Genomic DNA, 21,109 nt, shown 5'->3' with positions numbered 1-21,109 from the left:
TCAGTTGCAACTCTTCGAGAGTTATCAGAACAATTCAAAGGTCATATGCGGACCATCTTGAGTTCCGGAACGTCGGCCGAAATTCAAGGGTGCCTCCGCATCCAGATCATCTTCGAAAAGCTGGACCCTGCCACAAAGGCCAAGTGAGAAGACTCTCTGGCAGGAAGCAGTGATGACCGTCAGCCAACTTGGCTTGGCATCTATAGCTCGGTTCTTGGAACAAAGGCGCCATACCCTTGAGACTGTGGATGCCAGCCAATCAAGTTTGTCGACGTAGGACATTTAATAATTGATCGTGCATGCTCCTGAATGCTCCGCCTGCTTCGCGTGCCCTGTGCGGCATCCTGGCCTAAGGTTCCCAGCCTTCTCAGTTGAGGAACGAAACGATGAAGTCCGGCGTCTTGCCCTTTGCTTTGTTTGCCTCAAGTCTGAGCACTTAGCCCACGGATGCTCATCCTCCCGCTGACCAACGTGAAATCGTCGACATCATTCTCTATTGCATCCTTCCGAGCAATTATCTTGCACTACATCCATTCCCGCTTTCGGTTTGGATCCGTCCATGAAACTGTGGTTGCGACTTCTCAGGCTCCTCCTACTAATACGCTTGTAAAAGCGTACAAAAAGTTCATCTCATCACATCACGGCCGGCCAGCATTGGCTGGCCTTGGAGGCGCTGAATTCACTGCGGATGAAGCATCGGTTAATGTTTGCCTGAAGTCACGCCTATCCATGTATTCTTTGTAAATTGAGGCTGTTGTGGCATCACACATCATAGGGCGCCAAAACTGGCCTGAACATAGGTGCCTCTTACTGGAAGGTTCCTGCCAATGTGGTTCTAGCTGACCCTAACTTCCACAGAGCTCAGCGTGTGGATCTGCTGATTGGAGCAATCCTGTTTTGATCTGCTCTTAGTCGGGCAAATCCTGCTAGGAGACGGTCTGCCTCTGGTGCAGAAGATACGTTTTGGATGGGTAGTTTCTGGAGGAGGTGGCACCCCAGGAAAACCTCGTTTGGCCGTTTCATGTAAGGTGATTCCTTCTGCCTCCGCAAATCCGTTTGACGATCGCCTCGCCAATTCTGGGAACTGGATGCCTGCACTGCATCTATCGTTCAGGCTAATAAGGAGGAGCTCGATTGCGAGGCCTACTTCGCCATGCAGCAATTCACTTGAGCGCAAGCTAGATCGTCATCCGAATTTAAGGACCCAATATACGTAGATCATCAAGGAACACTTGGATCTGGGCCACGTATAATTGAGATAATAGCCCAGACATTGAGCCTGTTGAACAAGGGTCAGTTTCAATTATGGAAATGGTGCTCCAACATCCCAGAGGTTTCGGAAGGAGTACCCGAAGTTGATAGAGAGTCATACTTTAAATTTGACGATGGCAGTCCGTTCACAAAGACTATTGGATTAGCATGGGATCCTTTTGATGACCTTCTGATTAAGTTTCCTCGTTTAGTCATGTCAGCCAAGAATGGTTGGAGGACCACGGATTCTGCGACGCTTGCTTGGATGCATTTGGAGCTTGCGTATATGTATAGTCAGGGTCTGATTGGCGGCTGTTATACTTAAAGAGTCTATTGGCACCCATAAAAACTTGGACAATACCGAAGCTGGAACTATCTGATTTATAGTATTTTAGCTCTAAAATACTAGCAAGATTTATGGCTGAAGTTTGCTGATCTTGGAACATATAAAGGAGATTATTGGATTATTATTGTTGGTGTGAGTCCTCGGTTGCCCTATCCGGGATTCAAGACATACCTGCTCTATTTAACGTGTTTGTTTCTAATCTTGTCTCTTTCACACAGGAGCTCACCAAAGCAATGAAATGGCGGAATGCTCCAACTGCCTTGACCCCAGCCGATCTACTATCAAGGGGTTCTCTTTCCACTGAGCTATTGAATTCCCAGCTTTGATCCTAGGGCCCTCCATTTCTTCGTGATTCAAAAGATGATTGGCCCATCGCTATTCTTGCCGAAGAGGCAACCGTCAAACTTTGCGCCAGGACCTTCTTGGCTACGGCTCCACCCAGGTTTGCTAACTCGTTTCCCGCCCTACAGAGAGTGTTCGCCTACATTAACAAATTTTGTCACGAAGGGATTTCTGTCCAGGATCTCCAAGATCCATTCTCAAGTTTGGCCCATTGGGGGACGGAAGACCGTTTCAAGGGTTTTAAAGGAAGGAAATGTCGCCCTCAATGTTCATCGAACCCGACCTTACGGCCCTAAACTTCAACCGTGTGGTTGGGTGGCACTCTGCCAGTTTCCTTCTTGCAGAAAATTTTCTGGGTGCGTTGGAAGGAGAAGTAGTTTTTCTTGGTGACATATGTAGTCCTGGTGAAGGATGAGAATTTACCCTCAATGAAGTGGCCTCTGGCCAGGATACTGGAGCTGGTTCCTGGGCGTGACGGAGTGAACCGTGTAGCCATACCTAAGACAGCGGTTGGATGGACTAAGCGTGCGGTGTCAAGGTTGTCTGCTGCATTTGCATTTGTGTTCGTTCACCCTCCTCGCCTCTTGCTAACGGAATAATAAAAAAAATTCATTGTTCTGAGTTTCTATTGCTAAGCTTTCGCTTACTTGTATTTTTGGTATTGAACGGCTGTTAAATTGAACCCTAAAATAAAATATTGGAAATTGAACTGAACCGCGTCTACTTATTCAACCTCTATTAAAAAATATGAATAGCTTAACACACACCTTTAGTCGAAAAGCTTAACGCGTATTTCTCTTCATTTTGGAATTCGGTTTTTGGGAGACTTCAGTACCGGACCACGGTTCCCAGGGAGGGACGACAAATAACTAAATGTTCATTCGGACGAAGTAGAAAAAATTTGTCTTAAGGACAAAATAATAATCTTAGGGGCACCCTCTAGTTTAAGGAAGAAAGTTTTGGAAAAGGAATTCAGCTTGGACAAATTTATAAAAATGTGTATAAATTTTTAAAAAAAATTTATAAAATTGAAAAGCAGGTGAACAAACAATTATAGTCGATGAGTGCGCCGGATCATACTACTATCTAAAATGTATCATAACAAAAATCTCGGATCTTCCATTTATTGACAGAATGTGGACAATGCGAGAAAATGGTCATCGGGAGCATAGCATCGATTGTTCAGCCAGAATCGCTAAATGCAGGAAGTACTCCAAGGTCTGACATTTTGCTCGATAATGCCGAAAGAGTGCCACACATTAGGCAGGAGAACGTCCGGCTAAACGTCCAAGGCGGGTAGAGGCGCGCAAAAGCTTGGTTAACTGCGAAACTACTTATGGCTCGGAGGAAACAATAAACGTGGATTGTTTTCGGGTAAGAAGAGCAAGAAGGACTGCAATGAAGTTATTACATGCAAAGTGGACGGTGAAATGATGGAACTGATCATCGACTCAGGCTCGAAATACAATTTATGTAGCTAAATCGATTGGCAGAACCTGGTCAGCTACCAAGCTACCGTATTGAACATACACACGGAATCACCTAAACAGTTCCGGTCCTACGCCTTGGAGTGATTTCTAAAGGTGATACGAGTTTTTGAAGCCCCAATAAGAAGCCCCGAAGTGATTGCCAAGTTTTTTCTAATAAATACACTAAAAAAAATTTTTTTATCTAAATCAGGAGGTGATCTTGATCAAAAATACAATTTACCAAACATATGTATATATAATTGTATAATTGTGTATATAATTTACGTTTAGACCAAAATTATAATACACTCAGCAAGGGTATACGAAGCTTCTTTCTTTAAAAATACCATGGATGTGTCTTTCCAAGCGTTCATTTATATGTTAAAGGATAAACTCCACCAATCTTTAAAAAATTTGGCAAATCAGTTAGCTAAAAGCAGAATCCATGAAAAGTTCCAAGCTTCTATTTAAAGGTTTGCCATTTTTGATCAATCAGTTATATGACAGCTATATGATATCTTCAGAAGAATACGGTCGTTCCAACTTATATACCGGACCGGACGGACAGACGGTCATGCTTATATCGACTCAGGAGAAGTTTCTGATCAGGAATATATATACTTTATAGGATCGGAGGTGTCTCCTTTACTGCTTTGCATTTGAATGCATTGTTTATATACATAGTATTATAATCTTTCACAAATTGAATGAATTACTTATTATATAAATAAAAGTATTGTAAATCTTTCACAAATTCCAAGAGAAACCTATGGCTCTTATATTTTCCAAATCAAAAATGTTTAAAGAGTAAATAAAAATCAAGTAGTAAATTTAAAGAGTATGGGAGGGTTCTTAGTAGGGGATTATTATATTAAATCAAAAGATAATGGAAAGAGCATTGTTCCGAAACGAACACCATTCGGCATTGATAAAGAAGTATTTCTATTCATAAGGGCTAGTTTCCTCCATCCGACTGAGAACTGTTCGAAGAAGTCTCTCACAACTTACACAACTCACAGTTGAATAGATTAAATGTGGTTGATTGTACATATATAATCTTTTATACATGTATTATCTTGTCCGTGTATATGCCAACGATTAATTAGAGGTATTTAAAGTGAGTATTTTCATGAAACTCAATTTAATTCAAAGTAAGTGGTGATCGGATTCGTATGTAAAATTTAAAACGTGCTCGCACATATATATGTCGATACAATTAATAAGTCCAATTGAAAAAAAATATTAGGGGTGACAAAGGTAAAAATGAATAAAAGTTCCTTAGCTCAAAAACAGTGTATATCCTGAATGTTTGTTTAGTTTATTGGATATCAAAGAAACTTTCAATTTAATTAATTTGTACTTTATTATTCGGATGTGAAAAATTTGAAATTACCAAAGTGGAGTAAAAAAAAAGTTTAGTTTATCTAATGTTTCAAAAGAAACCCCGATACCAAATAGAACGTGGCTCACAAACTTATAATGAGACATTTCAAACAATGACTTATTTTTATTTATATACATACAGATATATATTTAAATAAGTCATTGTTTGAAATGTATATATATATCAATTATAATCTACATAATTAATTAGAATGGATTATTACTATTTGACAGCTTATAGTGTCAGATATATATTGGATTGGATTTCGTATTAAAATGATGAGAAAAGTCCCATATTCTATAAAAAAACATTGGAAAATTTTGACATTTGCGCTCGTTCTAAGATATAAGATATAATCTGCCGATCCTTATGGAAAATGACTTGAATGTTGTGAATGAATGAACAAAATAAAAATACCCTTGGCAAGGGTATAAAAAACCAAAAAGAAACTTTTCATAAGTTTTTATTATTTCTAAGATTAGAACTTCTGACCTGATGCAATGCCACCCGACAGAAGCATAAATTCCAAAAAATGTTTTTACAAAATGAAAACCAAACCCAAATAGATGTCAGCATCTAAAACCATCTGAATTAAAGTCGTTTTTTCAAAAGATTCAAAAAATTTTTCCACCTGCCAAAAAAAATCAAAAGTTATGAAAACTCCGATCTCTATCGTGTATTTCAGCTACATATATGTAGAATACATTCGGAATATTCTTAAATAACATTTAAAAACGCTTACATTTTTTATAGAAGGAACTTATATATTAATATTTGGATATAAACGACAAATCCCGGCCGTTCCGACTTATATATTCATTTGAAAGGAAGGAATGGAATTATAGCATAATTATACCCGCTACTCGTAGAGTACAATGGTATATTTCAGTCGTGTGAAAGTATCATCAAGTATCAGGGTAAAGGAATCATTTCCGACCCCATAAAGTACATACATTTTTGATCAGCATCAACAGCTGAGTTTATCCATGTTCGTCTGTCCGTCTGTTCTGGATTTATTCAAATCCGACCATTTTTAGAGGAGATATATGCATTTCATTCTTCTTCCCTACTCGATTTTTTAGATGTTTATTCCGAAACATATAAAAGTATGCAATAAAAAAATGTATTTTGAGAATATATACTTTTATAGAGTTGGGGTGGAAAATATGACTACCGGGTATCATATGGTCAAAAAACTCGACTTCCTCCGTCCTTACTTTTATTAATATATTAAACATACATTTAAAATTATGTAAATTTAAAATATTTTATCATTATTCAAATATTTTTCTAAATTTCCCCAGAAAACGTCGAGCGGCCCAACATGGCGGCTAGGAAATGTTGCAATTTTGGATATTTTTTGCTTGCATTAATAATGCTTGCAGCAAATTCCGGTAAGTTATGCACATATATATGTGTTCAATGATCATCATTCGTGTATTTTAACATTATGTGTAGTTTCACAATTTTTGGAAATAGGATATAGTCTGCCGATCCCCATTGCAAATGACCATTTTGAAGACGATTTAGACGAATTTAGAAGATTTCGACAATTTAGAAGAATTGATTTAGAATTTATGCGATTTTTTTAATCTAGCGAACTTAAAATTTAAAATAATAGCAAATTAGTTGTCAGCGGGCTAAGAAAGTTGCGGGGCCATTGATAAAACATTCGTAGAAGTTGATTACTTACACTAGACTTTGACAAAAACTATTATTTAAAAAAATGGCTACTCTTAAAAAGACATATGAATTCATTTTTTTTCAAATTTAGAACCCGGTTTAATCCAGGGAACGCACTAAAAACCCTTTCACTTTTTTAAAATTTTGTAAGCGAGCTAAACATGTTGCAAGATATCGCATGCTACTAAGGGAAGAAAACGTATATTTTTATACCCTTGCAGAGGGTATTATAATTTTGGTCAAAAGTGTGCAACGCAGTGAAGGAGACATTTCCCACCCTATAAAGTATATATATTCTTGATCAGGATCACCTCCTGAGTCGATATGAGCATGTCCGTCTGTCTGTCTGTCTGTCGGTTTCTAAGCAGTCTCTCAGTTTTGGAGCTATCGAGTTGAAACTTTGCACACATCCTTTTTTTCCTTGCAGGTAGTATATAAGTCGGAACGGCCGGGATCGGTCGACTATATCTTATAGCTGCCATATAACTTTGGTGTTTTTTAAGTTAGAGGGTTGGGACTTTCCACACATGTTATATTTGACCAAAATATCTTATGTACAAAATTTCATAAGGATCGGCCGACTATATCCTATAGCTTTCATAGAACGATCGAAATTGGCATAACTTTGGTGTTTTTTAAGTTAGAAAGATGGGACTTGGTACAGATTACTCTTTGGGCAAAATAATTCAATATGCCAAATTTCATAAGCATCGGCCGACTATATACGATCCGCTATAAATCTAATAATATAAGATGCGTGGCGCCACCTAGCGGACTGCGACTCAACTGCAAGGGTAGCTTTCCTTTCTTGTTAATTTTCAAATATTTTTGGTAGTGAACAAAAGCCCACTAATTTTCACCTAATTGGCTCTCGTTGAGGGTAATTCTATATATGCTATGCTTTATAGGACTTATCACCGAGCCTATATAATATATTCGTATAAAAGATTCTACAGTTAACGGACGAGTAAGCAAAAATAAATCATATTTCATTCTACGCATTTTCCTCGTGACTAAAAAGTTATTTGATTTATTTAAGATATTGATATTTTGCGAAGAACTCTAAATTGAATGCAGACAAATCAAGTCAATTTTTCAGATCAGACAACTATAGCCCCCATACATCCCCCTTTTTATAGGAACCATCGGGTCAATTTTTGATTTTTGAAGATTTGGGATTATATATAATGATTATTATGATAAAATAATTATTTTATAATATAACTATATATGAAATTCATAGTAGCAGTAACGAATTTCCGAAGGTTAACTGAGAACGTGACGTTTCGCTCTGTTGTTATACCCTTGCAGAGGGTATTATAATTTTTGTCAAAAGTGTGCAACGCAGTGAAGAAGGAGTATCTCCCTATAAAGTATATATATTCTTGATCCGTCTGTCCGTCTGTCTGTTTCTACCCAAACTAGTCTCTCATTTTTCCACGCATGTTATATTTGGCCAAAATCTTATGTATTTTATCTTTACCTTATGTATACAATTTCATAAGGATCGGCCGACTATATCCTATAGCTGTCATAGAACGATCGGTATTGGCAAAAGTGTTGCGGTTTTTTAAGTTAGGAAGATGGGCTTGGTACAGATTCCATTTTGGGCCATTTTCTTAAGGATCGGCCGACTATATCTTATCGCTGCCTTATATCTGAACGATCGGAAATGGCACAACCTTGCAATTTTTAAAAATTCTTCGGGCTGTTTCCATCATTTTCATTAGAAAATTGATTTGATGGTGAAATTCTCACAAGGATCGGCCAATTATATACGATCCAATATATATATCATAATATAAGCTGCTAACTAACTGCAAGGGTATCAACTTCGGATCCACCCGAAGTTAGTTTTCCTTTCTTGTTCCATCTGATATTGTTTTTTCTACAAAAATTTCAATAATGATCGGTTAACTCTCCAATCTTTCCAACCCATTTTTGCGCAAATAAAAATATAAGGAAATATTTTTTATTGTAGAATTTTTTATACCTATATAGCATTTTGTCGTCAGGTCTATCCATATTGTACGAAATCACGAAATCCGAAAATCTCCTTAAAGTCTCCGCTACTACAAAAGCTCTCGTTAAAAAATGTAGCTGTCTTATCATTTGAATGGATTTAAAAAATTTTTTTTACAATTTAAATACGATCTTATATAGTCATCATCGAATCAATTTTCTAATAAAAATGTTGGAAACAGTCCCAAATGTCTTTAAAAATAGCAAGGTTGTGCCATTTCCGATCGTTCAGTTACATTGCACCTATAGGATATAGTCGTTCGATCCTTATGAAACTTTGTAGATAAGATATTTTGGCCAAATATAAAATGTGTGGAAAGTCCCAACCTCTAACTTAAAAAACATCAAAGTTATGGCATTTTCAATTAATCAGCTAGATGGCTATCAATAAATCAGCTATATGGCTATCAATCAATCAGCTATAGGATATAGTCGACCGATCCCGGCCGGTTCGACTTATATACTGCCTGCAAACAAAAGAAGGATGTGTGCAAAGTTTAAAGTCGTTTAAGACTTTGAGACTAGTTTGCTTAGAAACAGACGGACGGACCGACAGACGGACAGACGGTCATGCTTATATCGACGCAGGAGGTGAGTCTTTATAGATTTCATATACTATACTTTATAGGGTCGGAGATGTCTCCTTCACTGCGATGCACACTTTTGATCAAAATTATAATACCCTCTGCAAGGTTATAAAAAGATATAAGAAAGTTATATAATTTCCGATCATTCAGTAATATAAATCGATGTTCAGTAATATAGCCTGTGAAGCCTATAGGATATAATCGGCCGTACAATAGAAATACAACTTAAAAAAATTTTTTTTGTGTTTTAGATGGCAGTTGCAATATTGGATGTCCCAAATGTAAGTTGATTGCATAAAATGTTATATATTGAGTTTGGCCTAATTATTTTTTTTTCAGCGGATAATGGACTGCTGAAGTACACTACCGGTAACTCCTATGAATACTCTTTTGACAGTATTTTAACCGTTGGTGTGAATGCTGGGATAATAAGTGAGGCGGATGATACAAGTCTAAAATTATCAGGAGTGGCTAAAATATTCTCAAAAGGAAACTGTGGATACTCATTACAGCTCACTTCAGTCAAAGTATCCAATACAAAGGAGTCCATGGAAAAAAAAATTTTAAACGGCATTCAGAAGCCTATTGATTTTATTTTGGCTAGTGGAGAATTGGAACCCCAAATTTGTACAGATTCTACAGATTTAGAATATTCTTTAAACATAAAGCGTGCTATTATTTCAATGTTGCAGTCGGGAACAAATACAGAAACTGAGATTGATGTATTTGGCCAGTGTCCGACTCATACATCAGTTTCCAAATCGGGTAATATCGATACCATCACAAAAGTGCGAAACCTTAACAGCTGTGCCTATCGAGAACAAATTACAAGTGGCCTTATTTCTGGCGTAGTTAACGAAAAAGCTGGTATAACATCCAGTTTAATTTTGCAGGCAAACTATGCTAAGGAGTTGAAAATTGTAAACAGTGTTGTAGAAAGTGTAAAACTCACTGAAACATATAAATTTGTTGGGTCCACTAAAGGAAATTCTGATATCAGTGCAAAAGTTTTCACAAACATGAAACTGAAAAATGCTTCAGATGACAAGAGTATTTTTCCATCCAGTGGAACCACTGTTAAAAGCATTATATACCAAAAGCCAGAAACATACTCGTCAAAAAACATTAATTCACTTAAAACGATACTAAATGAACTCGTGAATTCTATTGGCGATTATGTTAAAATAGATAGCGCGAAAAAATTCGTAGAGTTTATTCGTTTATTGCGCCAAGCAGACACGGATACCCTAATAGAATTATCTGTATATCCCCACCCAAACAAAATTTTGGCTCGGAAAGTTTATTTAGATGGGTTATTTCGTACAAGCACTGCAGAATCGGCTCGGGCAATTCTAAAACAATTTGGAAAATTTGATGATAAAGAAAAATTAATTGCTGCATTATCTCTTAACCTAGTAAAAAATGTTGACTCGGAAACTCTTCATCAAGCTGCTGCTCAGTTAACGCCAAATGCACCTAGTCAATTATACCTCTCGATTGGTAGCTTGGTTGCTGATTTTTGTTCTAAAAATGCATGCCATGGGGCCGAAATTGAGTCTATATTCAAAAAATTTTCAGATGGTATAAAAAATTGCAAGGTCAATACCAAAAAAGATGAAGATCGTGTTGTGTCAATTTTAAAGAGCATTTCGAACGCAAAGACATTAAGCTCTAATATAGTTTTTACCCTAAGTGAGTGCGCCTCCACAGGCAGATCTAATCGTGTACGTGTGTCAGCATTGCAAGCCATTGCTAGGATTGGGTGCGATGTAAAGCTACAATCAAAATCATTGGAATTGCTTCGAGATTATAACGAAGATTCTGAGATACGCATAGAAGCCTATTTAGCGGCGATTTCATGTCCTAATGCAGATTTAGCTAACCAGATTTCGGAAATTGTCAATTCTGAAAAAGTCTACCAAGTTGGAGGCTTTATATCATCGAATTTAAAAGCAATTCGGGACTCTACAGATAGAAGCCGAGAACAACAAAGATACCATTTATCTAATATTCGAATAATCAAACAGTTCCCTAAGGATATAAGACGTTACAGTTTTAATAATGAGATTTCTTACAATATTGATGCCTTGGGCTTTGGAGCTAGTTCTGACTACAAATTAATTTATTCACAACAAGGATTTTTGCCCCGATCCTCACGAATTAATGTAACAACAGAACTTTTTGGAACTAACTTCAATATTTTTGAAGCAAGCATACGCCAAGAAAACATGGAGAACGTTTTAGAATACTATTTTGGTCCAAAAGGTCTGCTTAATAAAGATTTCGATGAAATTGTGAAACTCATTGAAGTAGGAAATGCCGGTAGCGAGCGGTCAAAACGCTCAGTAGCAGATGATGCAGCAAAGATTTCAAAAAAATATAAAATTTACGGCAATAAAATTTTACGGGATATAAATCTAGACTTATCCCTAAAGCTGTTTGGTTCGGAATTAGCTTTTCTAAGCTTCGGTGAAAACATTCCGAACACATTAGATGATATTATGAATTATTTTACGGATTCATTTGAAAAGGCAAAAAGAGAATTGTCTGCGTTTGAAAAATCCTTTGCTTTTCATAATTTATTTTTAGACACAGAGCTCGCATATCCAACAAGTATTGGAATACCTCTCGAATTTACAGCTCAAGGATTTGCAGCCACAAAATTAGATTTTGCTGTGAATATAGATATAAATGCTATTTTAGAACAGAATTGGCAGAAAGCAAAATATAGGTTAAAGATGGTTCCAAGTGTCGATTTAAACGTTAATCTCCAAGTTGGTTTTAATGCCCAAGTACTGTCCACTGGCCTTCGTATAGTTTCTAGAGCACATTCGGCTAGTGGCAATGATTTAAATTTTTCTCTTTTAAACGATGGAGAAGGATTTAACTTAGATGTGGAGCTTCCAAGGGAAAAACTAGAGCTTATTAATATAAACGTAAATGCGGAACTCTTTATTGCTGAACAGGACAAGCAAAAAATTATAGGCCTCAAAAGTACAAAAAAAAGTAAAAATGCACATGCAAATGGTATATGCTTTAATCAGTTGGATATCATTGGAATAAACATCTGTGTTGAAAGTTCAACCACTTTAAGTGAAATTCAAGCTAATATTGGAAATAATGCAGAAAAAAGTCTTGCAGTTCGTGACCAGTTTCATTTGTCCAAACCATTTAGTTTTGCAATTTATTTAACATCCGAACGTAAATTTGGATTAAGTGGTACTCGAAAAATTAAGCCGTCTGGCAGCCAACAATGGAAATTAGATTTTTCTACCCCAGAATCAAAGATTTCACATGATAATAGTATCTCTTTTGAACTGGGATCAAAGCCACGTTTATATGGACGATTGTCTTTTGACAATTCCCAATACCATTTTGGAGTTGAAGCTGGACTTAATAATGATAATCGTGAATTGGTGATTTACGGTCAATATGAACAAGACAAAGAAATAAAAAAAAGTAAAATTGGGTTTACCAAGAATGGAAATGAATACCGGCCTCTACTTGAAATTCAAGGAAATAATGGCATTACCAACAATATTAATGGATACCATGCTGAAGGTAAAATTATTGTAAATAAAATGAAAGAAAAACTGGAAAGATACAGTTTTGAAAATTTCAAAGTTTCAAATGAAAATAAAGAATGGTTTAAGTTAAATGGATGGACAGAAATAGGCGCGAGCTCAGTTAACTCAGACCTACAAATTGCTTCGGAGCAGAAGTCCTACTTGGTAAAAGGCAATTTTAAAGTAGAAAACGGGCAGTATGCCGCAGGCTTATTTATAAGTGACGAACGTTCTCCAGAAAATGTATATGGATCTTCGGTACAATTATTGGTTATTGATCATTCCTACGCTGTTAAGTTAAATGCTAAAGCTTTTACTTGGGCAGTTGATTCTGATGTAAGCTTTGAGTTTGTTAACGACATGGATTCGTTTCGCAAGGGAACTTTTAAACAAAGTACATATGTTCAAAATAAGAATAAGCCATTTGGAGAATTAATCACTCAATCCAATTTTGATGTCAATAGGTTTAGTCTTGATACTGAATTATCTTTTGACCAAAAAGTAGGTTCGTTAAATATTAAATATGAAGGCAATGAAATACCTTTACAGGTTTACGATCTTGCAATAAGTGCTAAGCTTAAAAAACACTCAATTAATATTATTTCCAAAAAAAATCTTAACGGAAACCTGTTTACCATTGATAATATTTTAACTTCAAGTTGGGGAACGTCACTCACTGCGAAAGGAGAATTAGGCCAGCGGTATACCGCACAAGATATTCATATAAATATGGAGGGAAATTTTCAACTAAGTGGCAAGGAAAAATCGAATCATTGGATATTGAAAATTATTGGAACCCCAGATAAAACGAACGGTGAGTTGAGAGTTAGCCGTGATTCAACAGAACTTGTTAAATTAACCAGCGAGTCGACTCATCCTCAAGACAAAATATCTTCTGCAAAGGTATCTTTTAATATTAAAAATGTATTGAATTCTAAATGTGAGTTCCGTGTAGCAAAAAATGGAAAGGGAGAGCTTACCGCAACTATTGAAACTCAAAAATCAGAACCAAAGCATAAGCTGGACGTTGAAACGAAATTTCATATACTGGCTCCCAAATATGATATAGACACGAGCTTAACGATTAATGATAAAAAAATACATTTCAAATCAGAAAACAGCCTGGATAAGCTAAGATTTTTCACTAAAAATGTTGTCGAGGCTAATGACAAAAAGATTGTTTTCGATGCCAGTGGCAGTGTAAAAGGCGAATTAAGAGGTAATGGAGAAGTTCAGGGCACATTTTCATTAACTATTCCCAATGGGCGAATTATTAATGGCACTGCTAATCGAAAAATTTTAACCAATGCGAAGACTGGTATAACCCAAGGTAACTTTGATGCCCAGATCAATGATAAACCCCCTGGAAGCAGTAAACGTACTATAGAAATTAAAGGAAAGCTTGACCATCTTAATCACAACACAAAGGAGTTTTCTGCAAACAATCAATTAATATATACTGCATTCGATGGAATGAAATCTGAGCTGAACTACCAAATTAAACACCAACCTAATGGAGAAGCTAATAGTTTAGATATACGCGTGGCGGCTCACGGCAATTCATTCTCGCAACCGATTGATTTTTCTGTTGCTCTCAACGAATACAGCGTAAAAAGCGCAGTGGGTCGCCTCTCTGCGTCATACGGTGATGTTTTAACTGTTACATTAAATGGAAATTATAATAATAAACAATCCCCAGCTACATATGATATTCAAACTAATTTACAAGTTCCAAGATCCAATATTAAGTTCATTCAGATAAATAGTCATGGTAAAATATTAAAACCATCCACTTTTGAAAAAAATGACGCAGCTATCGTAGAATTTGCTGCAGATTTAAAAACGGGACAGGGTAACTATGTTCACGTCAGCTCAATTTGTAAGGGTACATCACAGGAAGGAAGTTTTAATTTTGAGACCCAAACTAATAGTATGGAGTCGCCTTTAAAATTGCAAGGAAACTATTTGCGCGAGCAAAAGAGGAGCTTACCAGACGGGGACTTAAACAGCAATCAAAAATATGCTTTTAACGCCCAGTATGGAGCACAATATTTTAAAACGGATGCAGGATTTTCTTACGGTACCGATGCAGCAGAGCTTGTGTATAAATTAGACTCTAGCTACGAATCTGCGAAAGACATCGAAATCAATTTACGTGGTCAAAAATTGTCCGATGATTCGCCTTACTTAATCATTGCAAAAATTAAACAATTAGATAAATCGTACGGTTTGGACACAAAACTTTTTCAAACACCTCATAAAAAAGGATTTGATATTCGCATTGATTTGATTAGAGAAAACCCCATTATTATAACGAGCATTATAGAATTATTGGGTGAGCAAAAGGGAAAATTGACTTTGGAATTACAAAATATAGTTGACTTTGATTTCAAGATAAATTCTGAAGCTTCCTACGTTAGCATCGACGATTTTTATATTGTTAGCGCGTGGTCCTCCAAAAAATTACTTTTAGATGGGTATGAGCTGGACGCGCGAGCACAAAGCAAGCAATTAAAGGTACAACTTAAGAATGCTACAGAAATAATATTTTTGGGTTCTGCCACATATACACTTAAAAAAGAACAAAATAAAGCAATTATCGATGGCCAAGGACAAGTGCAATACCAGGGAAAATCAAATATTGGTAATTTTAAAATAACACGACAGCAGTTCGATATAAACGCAGATAAGGAATTTGGCTTCTCATATACATTTAATGGAAATTTCGGAAGTAAAAACGGCATATCTACGATTAAGATTACAAACAAAGAATTCAACACAAAGTTTTCAATTTGCGAAGAAAAAAAACAATGTACAAACGTGCAATTACAATCAATTGTGTTCATTGATGAACAAAAACTGGATACTGCGCAATATTCTACCCTTGTTTTGTTTGATTTGCGTGAACTTGGTTACCCATATGAATTTGAACTAAAATCCAAAAATATTCAACAAGCATTTAAATACCAATACAATTTTGACAGCTTTATTTCGGGAAACAATGGTAAATACCAAATTTCTGCCCACATTCAGCCCACTTCTTCCATAATAAAAATCACCCTTCCCAAGCGGCAATTATCATTCGAAACTGTGCAAAAGTTTCCAACTAATGGACTAATTTTTGGTCACTATGAACAGTCAGCTGCTTTGTACCTTAATAAAATTCAACGTCCTGATGAAGTGTTTCGAATCGCAACTATTTTAGATATATCAGGAATTGAGAAAGTTGCTTTAAACGCAAATGGAATTATCAAACTGGAGCATCCGACTATACGCCCGTTAAGCATTTCTGCTCGAGTAGATGCAAACGCCGAACAGGAACAAATTTTCAATTCCGAAATTATTTTCGATGTTTTTCGATTGGCTGACCAAAAAATCATAACATCCAACAAAGTTCGACATTCGCGGACTAGGAATAGTTTTAATGTGGAATCTTTTTCAACGTTTCAGTCAAACGGACTTCAGTTCCAGTATGAATTGAATGGTAGTGCCGCAGTTAATACCGTAAACCAAGAATTTAATATTGGTCTTGAATTAAATAATGGGAAGAATAATTTAAAAGTAATGTCATCTGGAAATACGGAAAAAGTTGAACTGTCCTTAAGCGAATCAAATAATCGAATCTTAAGAATTTTCGCGGAAATTAATAAACAAAAAAATGTAGCGAAATATAATGCTATAATCGAAGCTCTTGATCGAAACATAATTGAAGTCAGAAGTGAGATTCAGCCCTCGTCTGCAATACTTACACTTAAGCGTCAAGATCTCCTTGATGGTAATGCAGAAGTAAAATTGGGAAAGGAATTTAAATTCGATATTTCTAGCAGAGGGAAAGTATTGTCTAATGGGCGTGTTGCTTTAGATCCGACAAATTTTTTGCAGACTAATTACCAAACAAGTGACGAAAATGTTAAAACCTTTTGGGTGAGTTGACAATATTGACCTGCAAAAAAATTTAATTGAACTTATATGTACATTTTTTAAACAGGAAAACATTGAATCAGAATTCAAGCAAGAAACCGATGACATGACTAAAACTCTCAGTAAAAAATTCGAAACGCTACGAAACGAAGCAACGGAAACCATAAAATTGGTCAAAGAAGCTTTTCCTGATTTTTCACAACTCAAGAACAGATTAGACGACAATATAAATTCACTTATTAAAGAGCTAGAAGAAGATCCATCAATAGAAAAAATATTTATTGGAATGTATGTATTATGCAACTTTCATAATTATAGAATTTATTTAAAATAATATTCATATATATTTATAATTTTAACTATAAAATTGATAAAAACTCTTTTCTTCTAGACGCACCCTATTTCAGAAAATTGTTAATATATTCGACAAAGTGACGAAGACAGTAAGCGAAGCTTATGAAAATATTTACAAATCTCTTTTAAACATACATGAAAAGCTAAAAACTCTTTGGAAGGACTCCATTCTTAAAATATGGGACGACTTTATTTTAACTGCAAATAAAGTGATAAATCAGCTACGTTTTGAAATTTTAAATACATATAAAAATATATTCCATGGATTGCGTAATTTGTTGGACAAGTATGGACCGGTACTAAAAAATTATGGAAAAGTAATTTCTGAGTTTATGAAACCAATTAACGAATCACTGCAAGAAATGATACAAATTTTTGTACATGCAGTCAAGGAGCTGAATGGCGAGCTTAAGCAATTTATTGAAAAGCTTCCAAATTTTGAAAGCATTTGTAATGAGATCACTGCCAAAATTAAAAACTTCAAGATCCTTGAAAAGACTCTTGACCTTACTAACAGTATCTTTGAGCAGTTAAATATTGTGCATCAAACTCAAGAAACCTCAGAGTTCCTGAAAAAACTACATGATTATTTGGATGCTAAATTAAAAAAACAATCAATCGATGACCAAAAATCACTTAGTGAACTAAGTAGGCTATTTATCCAGGCCGTTAGGTCCATTTACACATCAATAAGAAATACCTCTCCAGAAAAATATGTACATGCAACCGATTTTCAAGTGTGGTTTAGTTCAATACCGCAATATCTAGATTCCGTGTCAAAACTACCAACAATACTCTCATTCCAATCTAGTACTTTAAACTACATATTCAATGAAAATTGGCAGAATATTTTCTCCAAAAATTGGCTAAATTCTTGGATATTCTTTAATGACTTTAAACTTAGAGGCCATATTGTTGATGGCCAGCATGTTTTTACCTTTGATGGTCAACATTTTGATTTTTCTGGGAACTGTAAATATATCCTTGCTCAGGACAGTGTGAACAATAATTTTAGTGTTGTTGCTCAAATAACAAATGGGAAGCTTAAATCCATAACACTCATAGATCGTGATGGTAAATTTGCTGAAATTGGGGATAGCGGTGCTCTAAAATTCAACGGAAATTCAGTTGAATATCCTCAACACTCATCTGGAATACATGCTTGGCGGCGATATTATACCATACACATACATTCAGAGTATGGAGTCTCGTTGATATGTACTACGGATCTTAAAATTTGCCACATAAACGTAAATCGATTTTATATTAGTAAGATACGGGGACTTTTTGGCAATGGCAACGATGAGCCATACGACGATTTCTTACGAATCGATGGCACTTTAACTTCAGGTTCTGGTGCTTTGGTCAACGAATATGGTATCGGGAAATGTCCAGGTGTACCTGCGACAAACGATCAAGGGGAAAAGCATTTGCGATCAGAAATATGTAGTGAGATATTTGGTATCGAGTCCCCACTATCCATTCATTTTCTTACGATCGATTCCAGACCTTTTCGCAAAGCATGTGATGTATCAGTCGGAAAGGTTTCTGAAAAGGAAACAGAAACAACTGCATGCACATTTGCTCTAGCCTATGGCTCTGCGGTTAAGCTGGTTAATAAATGGGTTATGTTACCGTCACGTTGCATAAAGTGTAACGGACCAGCTGGTCAGAGAGACCATCAAAATGAATTCACCGTAAAATTACCAAACAATAAAGCTGACATTGTATTTGTCGTTGACATTAATGTAAGCCCTGTTCTTCTGAGTAATTTAATTGCACCAACAATTAGTGATCTTCGAGAAGCTCTAAAATTACGTGGTTTAACAGATGTGCAAATTGGTGTTATTGTATATGATGAAGGAAAGCGTTATCCAGCTCTACTAACAAGTGATAACGGAAAATTAAACTACAGAGGAAATCTGTCTGGGGCAAATTTATATAGTCCAAATGAATTCTGTGATAGTTGCCTGGAAAAAATAATACAAGAGCAAAGGATTTTAAATATTTTTAATTCCTTTAAAAACATTCTAAACAGCATCATTCCCCAATCTGATGAGAAGGCTTTTAATTTAGCCCTGGATTATCCATTCCGTGCTGGTGCAGCAAAAAGCATTGTTGGCGTGCGAAGCGATTCCTTAGAGTATAAAAACTTGGTAAGCAAGCATAAAGAAATAATAAAATATTAAACTTACAGGAACTAAAAAAGAGCTGTCAAATATTTTGTAAACCACGGGATCCCCTATGACCGTTCGTGTCTCTTTCCTAAGAATTTAGTCTGACATAGTTTTTGTTGGTCACGCTTTTTTTATACCCTTGCCGAGGGTATCATAATTTTGGTCAAAATTGTGCAACGCAGTGTAGGAGACCGATTATATACCGATTCCATGAGGTATATATATTCTTGATCAGAACCACCTCTTGAGTCGATATGAGCATGTCCGTCTGTCTGTTTCTACGCAAACTAGTGAAATTCTTATAAGAATCGGCCAACTATATATGATCCGATATATGTATAATATATTAGCTGCAACTTAACTGCAAGGGATATACCCTTGGGCTCTGCCCGAACTTAGCTTTCCTTTCTTGTTTAATTAAATATTAAAACTGAATAGTAAAATTCATTGACCCAAAATACCCAAGCTCATTTGATTTACAGGACGTAATCATTTTCGTACCCCTGTACCATTCAGGCTCGAATTATTTCAAGGCAATTATGGCACATCAAAAATTTTTTAATTTAAACAAAATAGACATAAAAATTGTATTTATGTAGTTCTCAATTGAGAATGCACCTGTCAGTTATTATCCTATTTCGAAATAACGAAATGACCATTTAAAAAATAATAATCTATGTCGAATTTAATTTGTATGAATACATTTTTTACTATATTTCTAGTGGAAATTCGTCAGATCACAATTTACTGGATCTCTTACAAAATTTGATGGTGCATTATTGCATCTGATCGGACCTGTCAAAGCACTGGCAGTGGAAGGCATTCCCGGCGAAAAAATAATTGGTAAAATATTACTTTTTCTTTCTATAATTGATTCTAAAAGTACTTCTTTTTATCAAGGTTTTAACACTCGTTTGGTAGCTACATTGGATAGCAAGGATGGAAAAAAACGTACAAAATTGCAATTTGAAAATGATATGGGCATTGATTTTGTGCTCAATAACGGTGGCTGGATTTTTTCCACTGAAAACTTCGGCAAATTTAAGGTATCAGATCAAAAGAAGATGCTATCACAAATAACTTCTTCAATAGCGGATACTCTATTCAAAACAGAAATAATAAGTGATTGTACATGTTTACCAGTTCATGGTTTACATGGCCAACATAAATGTGTCAACAAATCAACAACTTTTCTTCCTAATAAAAAGCCAAAAGCACCATAAAAGGGGTTAGGATCAAAATGTTTTACCTATACTGTAACCAAGAAAATAAATAATAAAAGCACTAATTTTTATGTAATTGTATCATGAAATTCTTTTTCTACGAAAATTATGCATGTAGAAGCAGAACTAGCATTCACTAGAAGCGTTAAGTTTCCTAGGTCCAAAATATAGGACAACGAAATAAAAAAAAAATAAAAAAAAAGGGTATAGATAAAAAGGGAAAATACTTCAGTAGAGCATGTTTGATACCTGAATGACATACTTCTAGGGTGCCCCAATGCACACCACTGGGCAAAGCCTGTAGGGAAGCTTTATTGGATTAAGTGAGCAGAAGAGACCTCGACGCCGAAGGGGCATCACGGGTCCTCTCAATAGCCAAATTTGTGCAGCCATATTATAGAGTTGAGCCATTTCTTATATTTTCCACCACTTGATCCATGGAGTAATCTTGTAGATTTCCAAACCGTGTAGGTTTGTGGAATCATTCCACTCGGCTTGCACCTATTATTAGCATATTCTTTTTCACAACTTTTTAGCACCTATTACAAATTTATGGGTAATCGAGTGAACCTTGAAATTGATGATTGTTTTATTGTAATTTAGGGTTGAAGAACACCAAAATGACATCCGATTATTTTGCTTAGAAACAGTTTTTGAGGTATTTTCGAAAACCATTTTTATGTGGTTGTTTTTAATTTTTATACCCTTGCAGAGGGTATTGTTATTTTGGTCAAAAGTGTGCAACGCGGTGAAGGAGACATCTCCGACCTTGATCTTGATCAGG

The 21,109-nt window shown here is 35.7% G+C and overlaps 1 protein-coding gene across 1 annotated transcript; it reads left to right on the top strand.

Moving 5' to 3' along the window:
- Positions 1–4,531: 4,531 nt before the first annotated feature.
- On the top strand, positions 4,532–20,401 carry LOC6505479 (apolipophorins). Its single transcript, XM_001966209.4, has 8 exons — positions 4,532–4,665; positions 6,097–6,186; positions 9,336–9,365; positions 9,424–16,574; positions 16,639–16,859; positions 16,963–19,081; positions 19,825–19,945; positions 20,003–20,401. The coding sequence occupies exons 2-8, from the start codon at positions 6,117–6,119 to the stop codon at positions 20,323–20,325; spliced, it is 10,035 nt and encodes a 3,344-aa protein (XP_001966245.2). The 5' UTR covers positions 4,532–4,665; positions 6,097–6,116; the 3' UTR covers positions 20,326–20,401.
- Positions 20,402–21,109: the final 708 nt, after the last annotated feature.

This window comes from Drosophila ananassae, assembly GCF_017639315.1.
Source record: "Drosophila ananassae strain 14024-0371.13 chromosome 4 unlocalized genomic scaffold, ASM1763931v2 tig00000054, whole genome shotgun sequence".
Lineage (NCBI taxonomy): Eukaryota > Metazoa > Arthropoda > Insecta > Diptera > Drosophilidae > Drosophila > Drosophila ananassae.
The sequence above is the reverse complement of the archived record's forward strand: the minus strand, read 5'-3'. Positions and strand labels throughout refer to the sequence as shown.

What these genes read in the sequence shown, in the direction of transcription:
- LOC6505479 (XM_001966209.4), top strand. Translation starts at nt 6,117, where the DNA reads ATGGCGGCTAGGAAATGTTGCAATTTTGGATATTTTTTGCTTGCATTA. An exon ending in AAAATGTTAAAACCTTTTGG is followed by an intron (nt 16,575 to 16,638) that starts GTGAGTTGACAA and finishes TTTTTTAAACAG; the next exon opens with GAAAACATTGAATCAGAATT. An exon ending in TCCCGGCGAAAAAATAATTG is followed by an intron (nt 19,946 to 20,002) that starts GTAAAATATTAC and finishes CTTTTTATCAAG; the next exon opens with GTTTTAACACTCGTTTGGTA.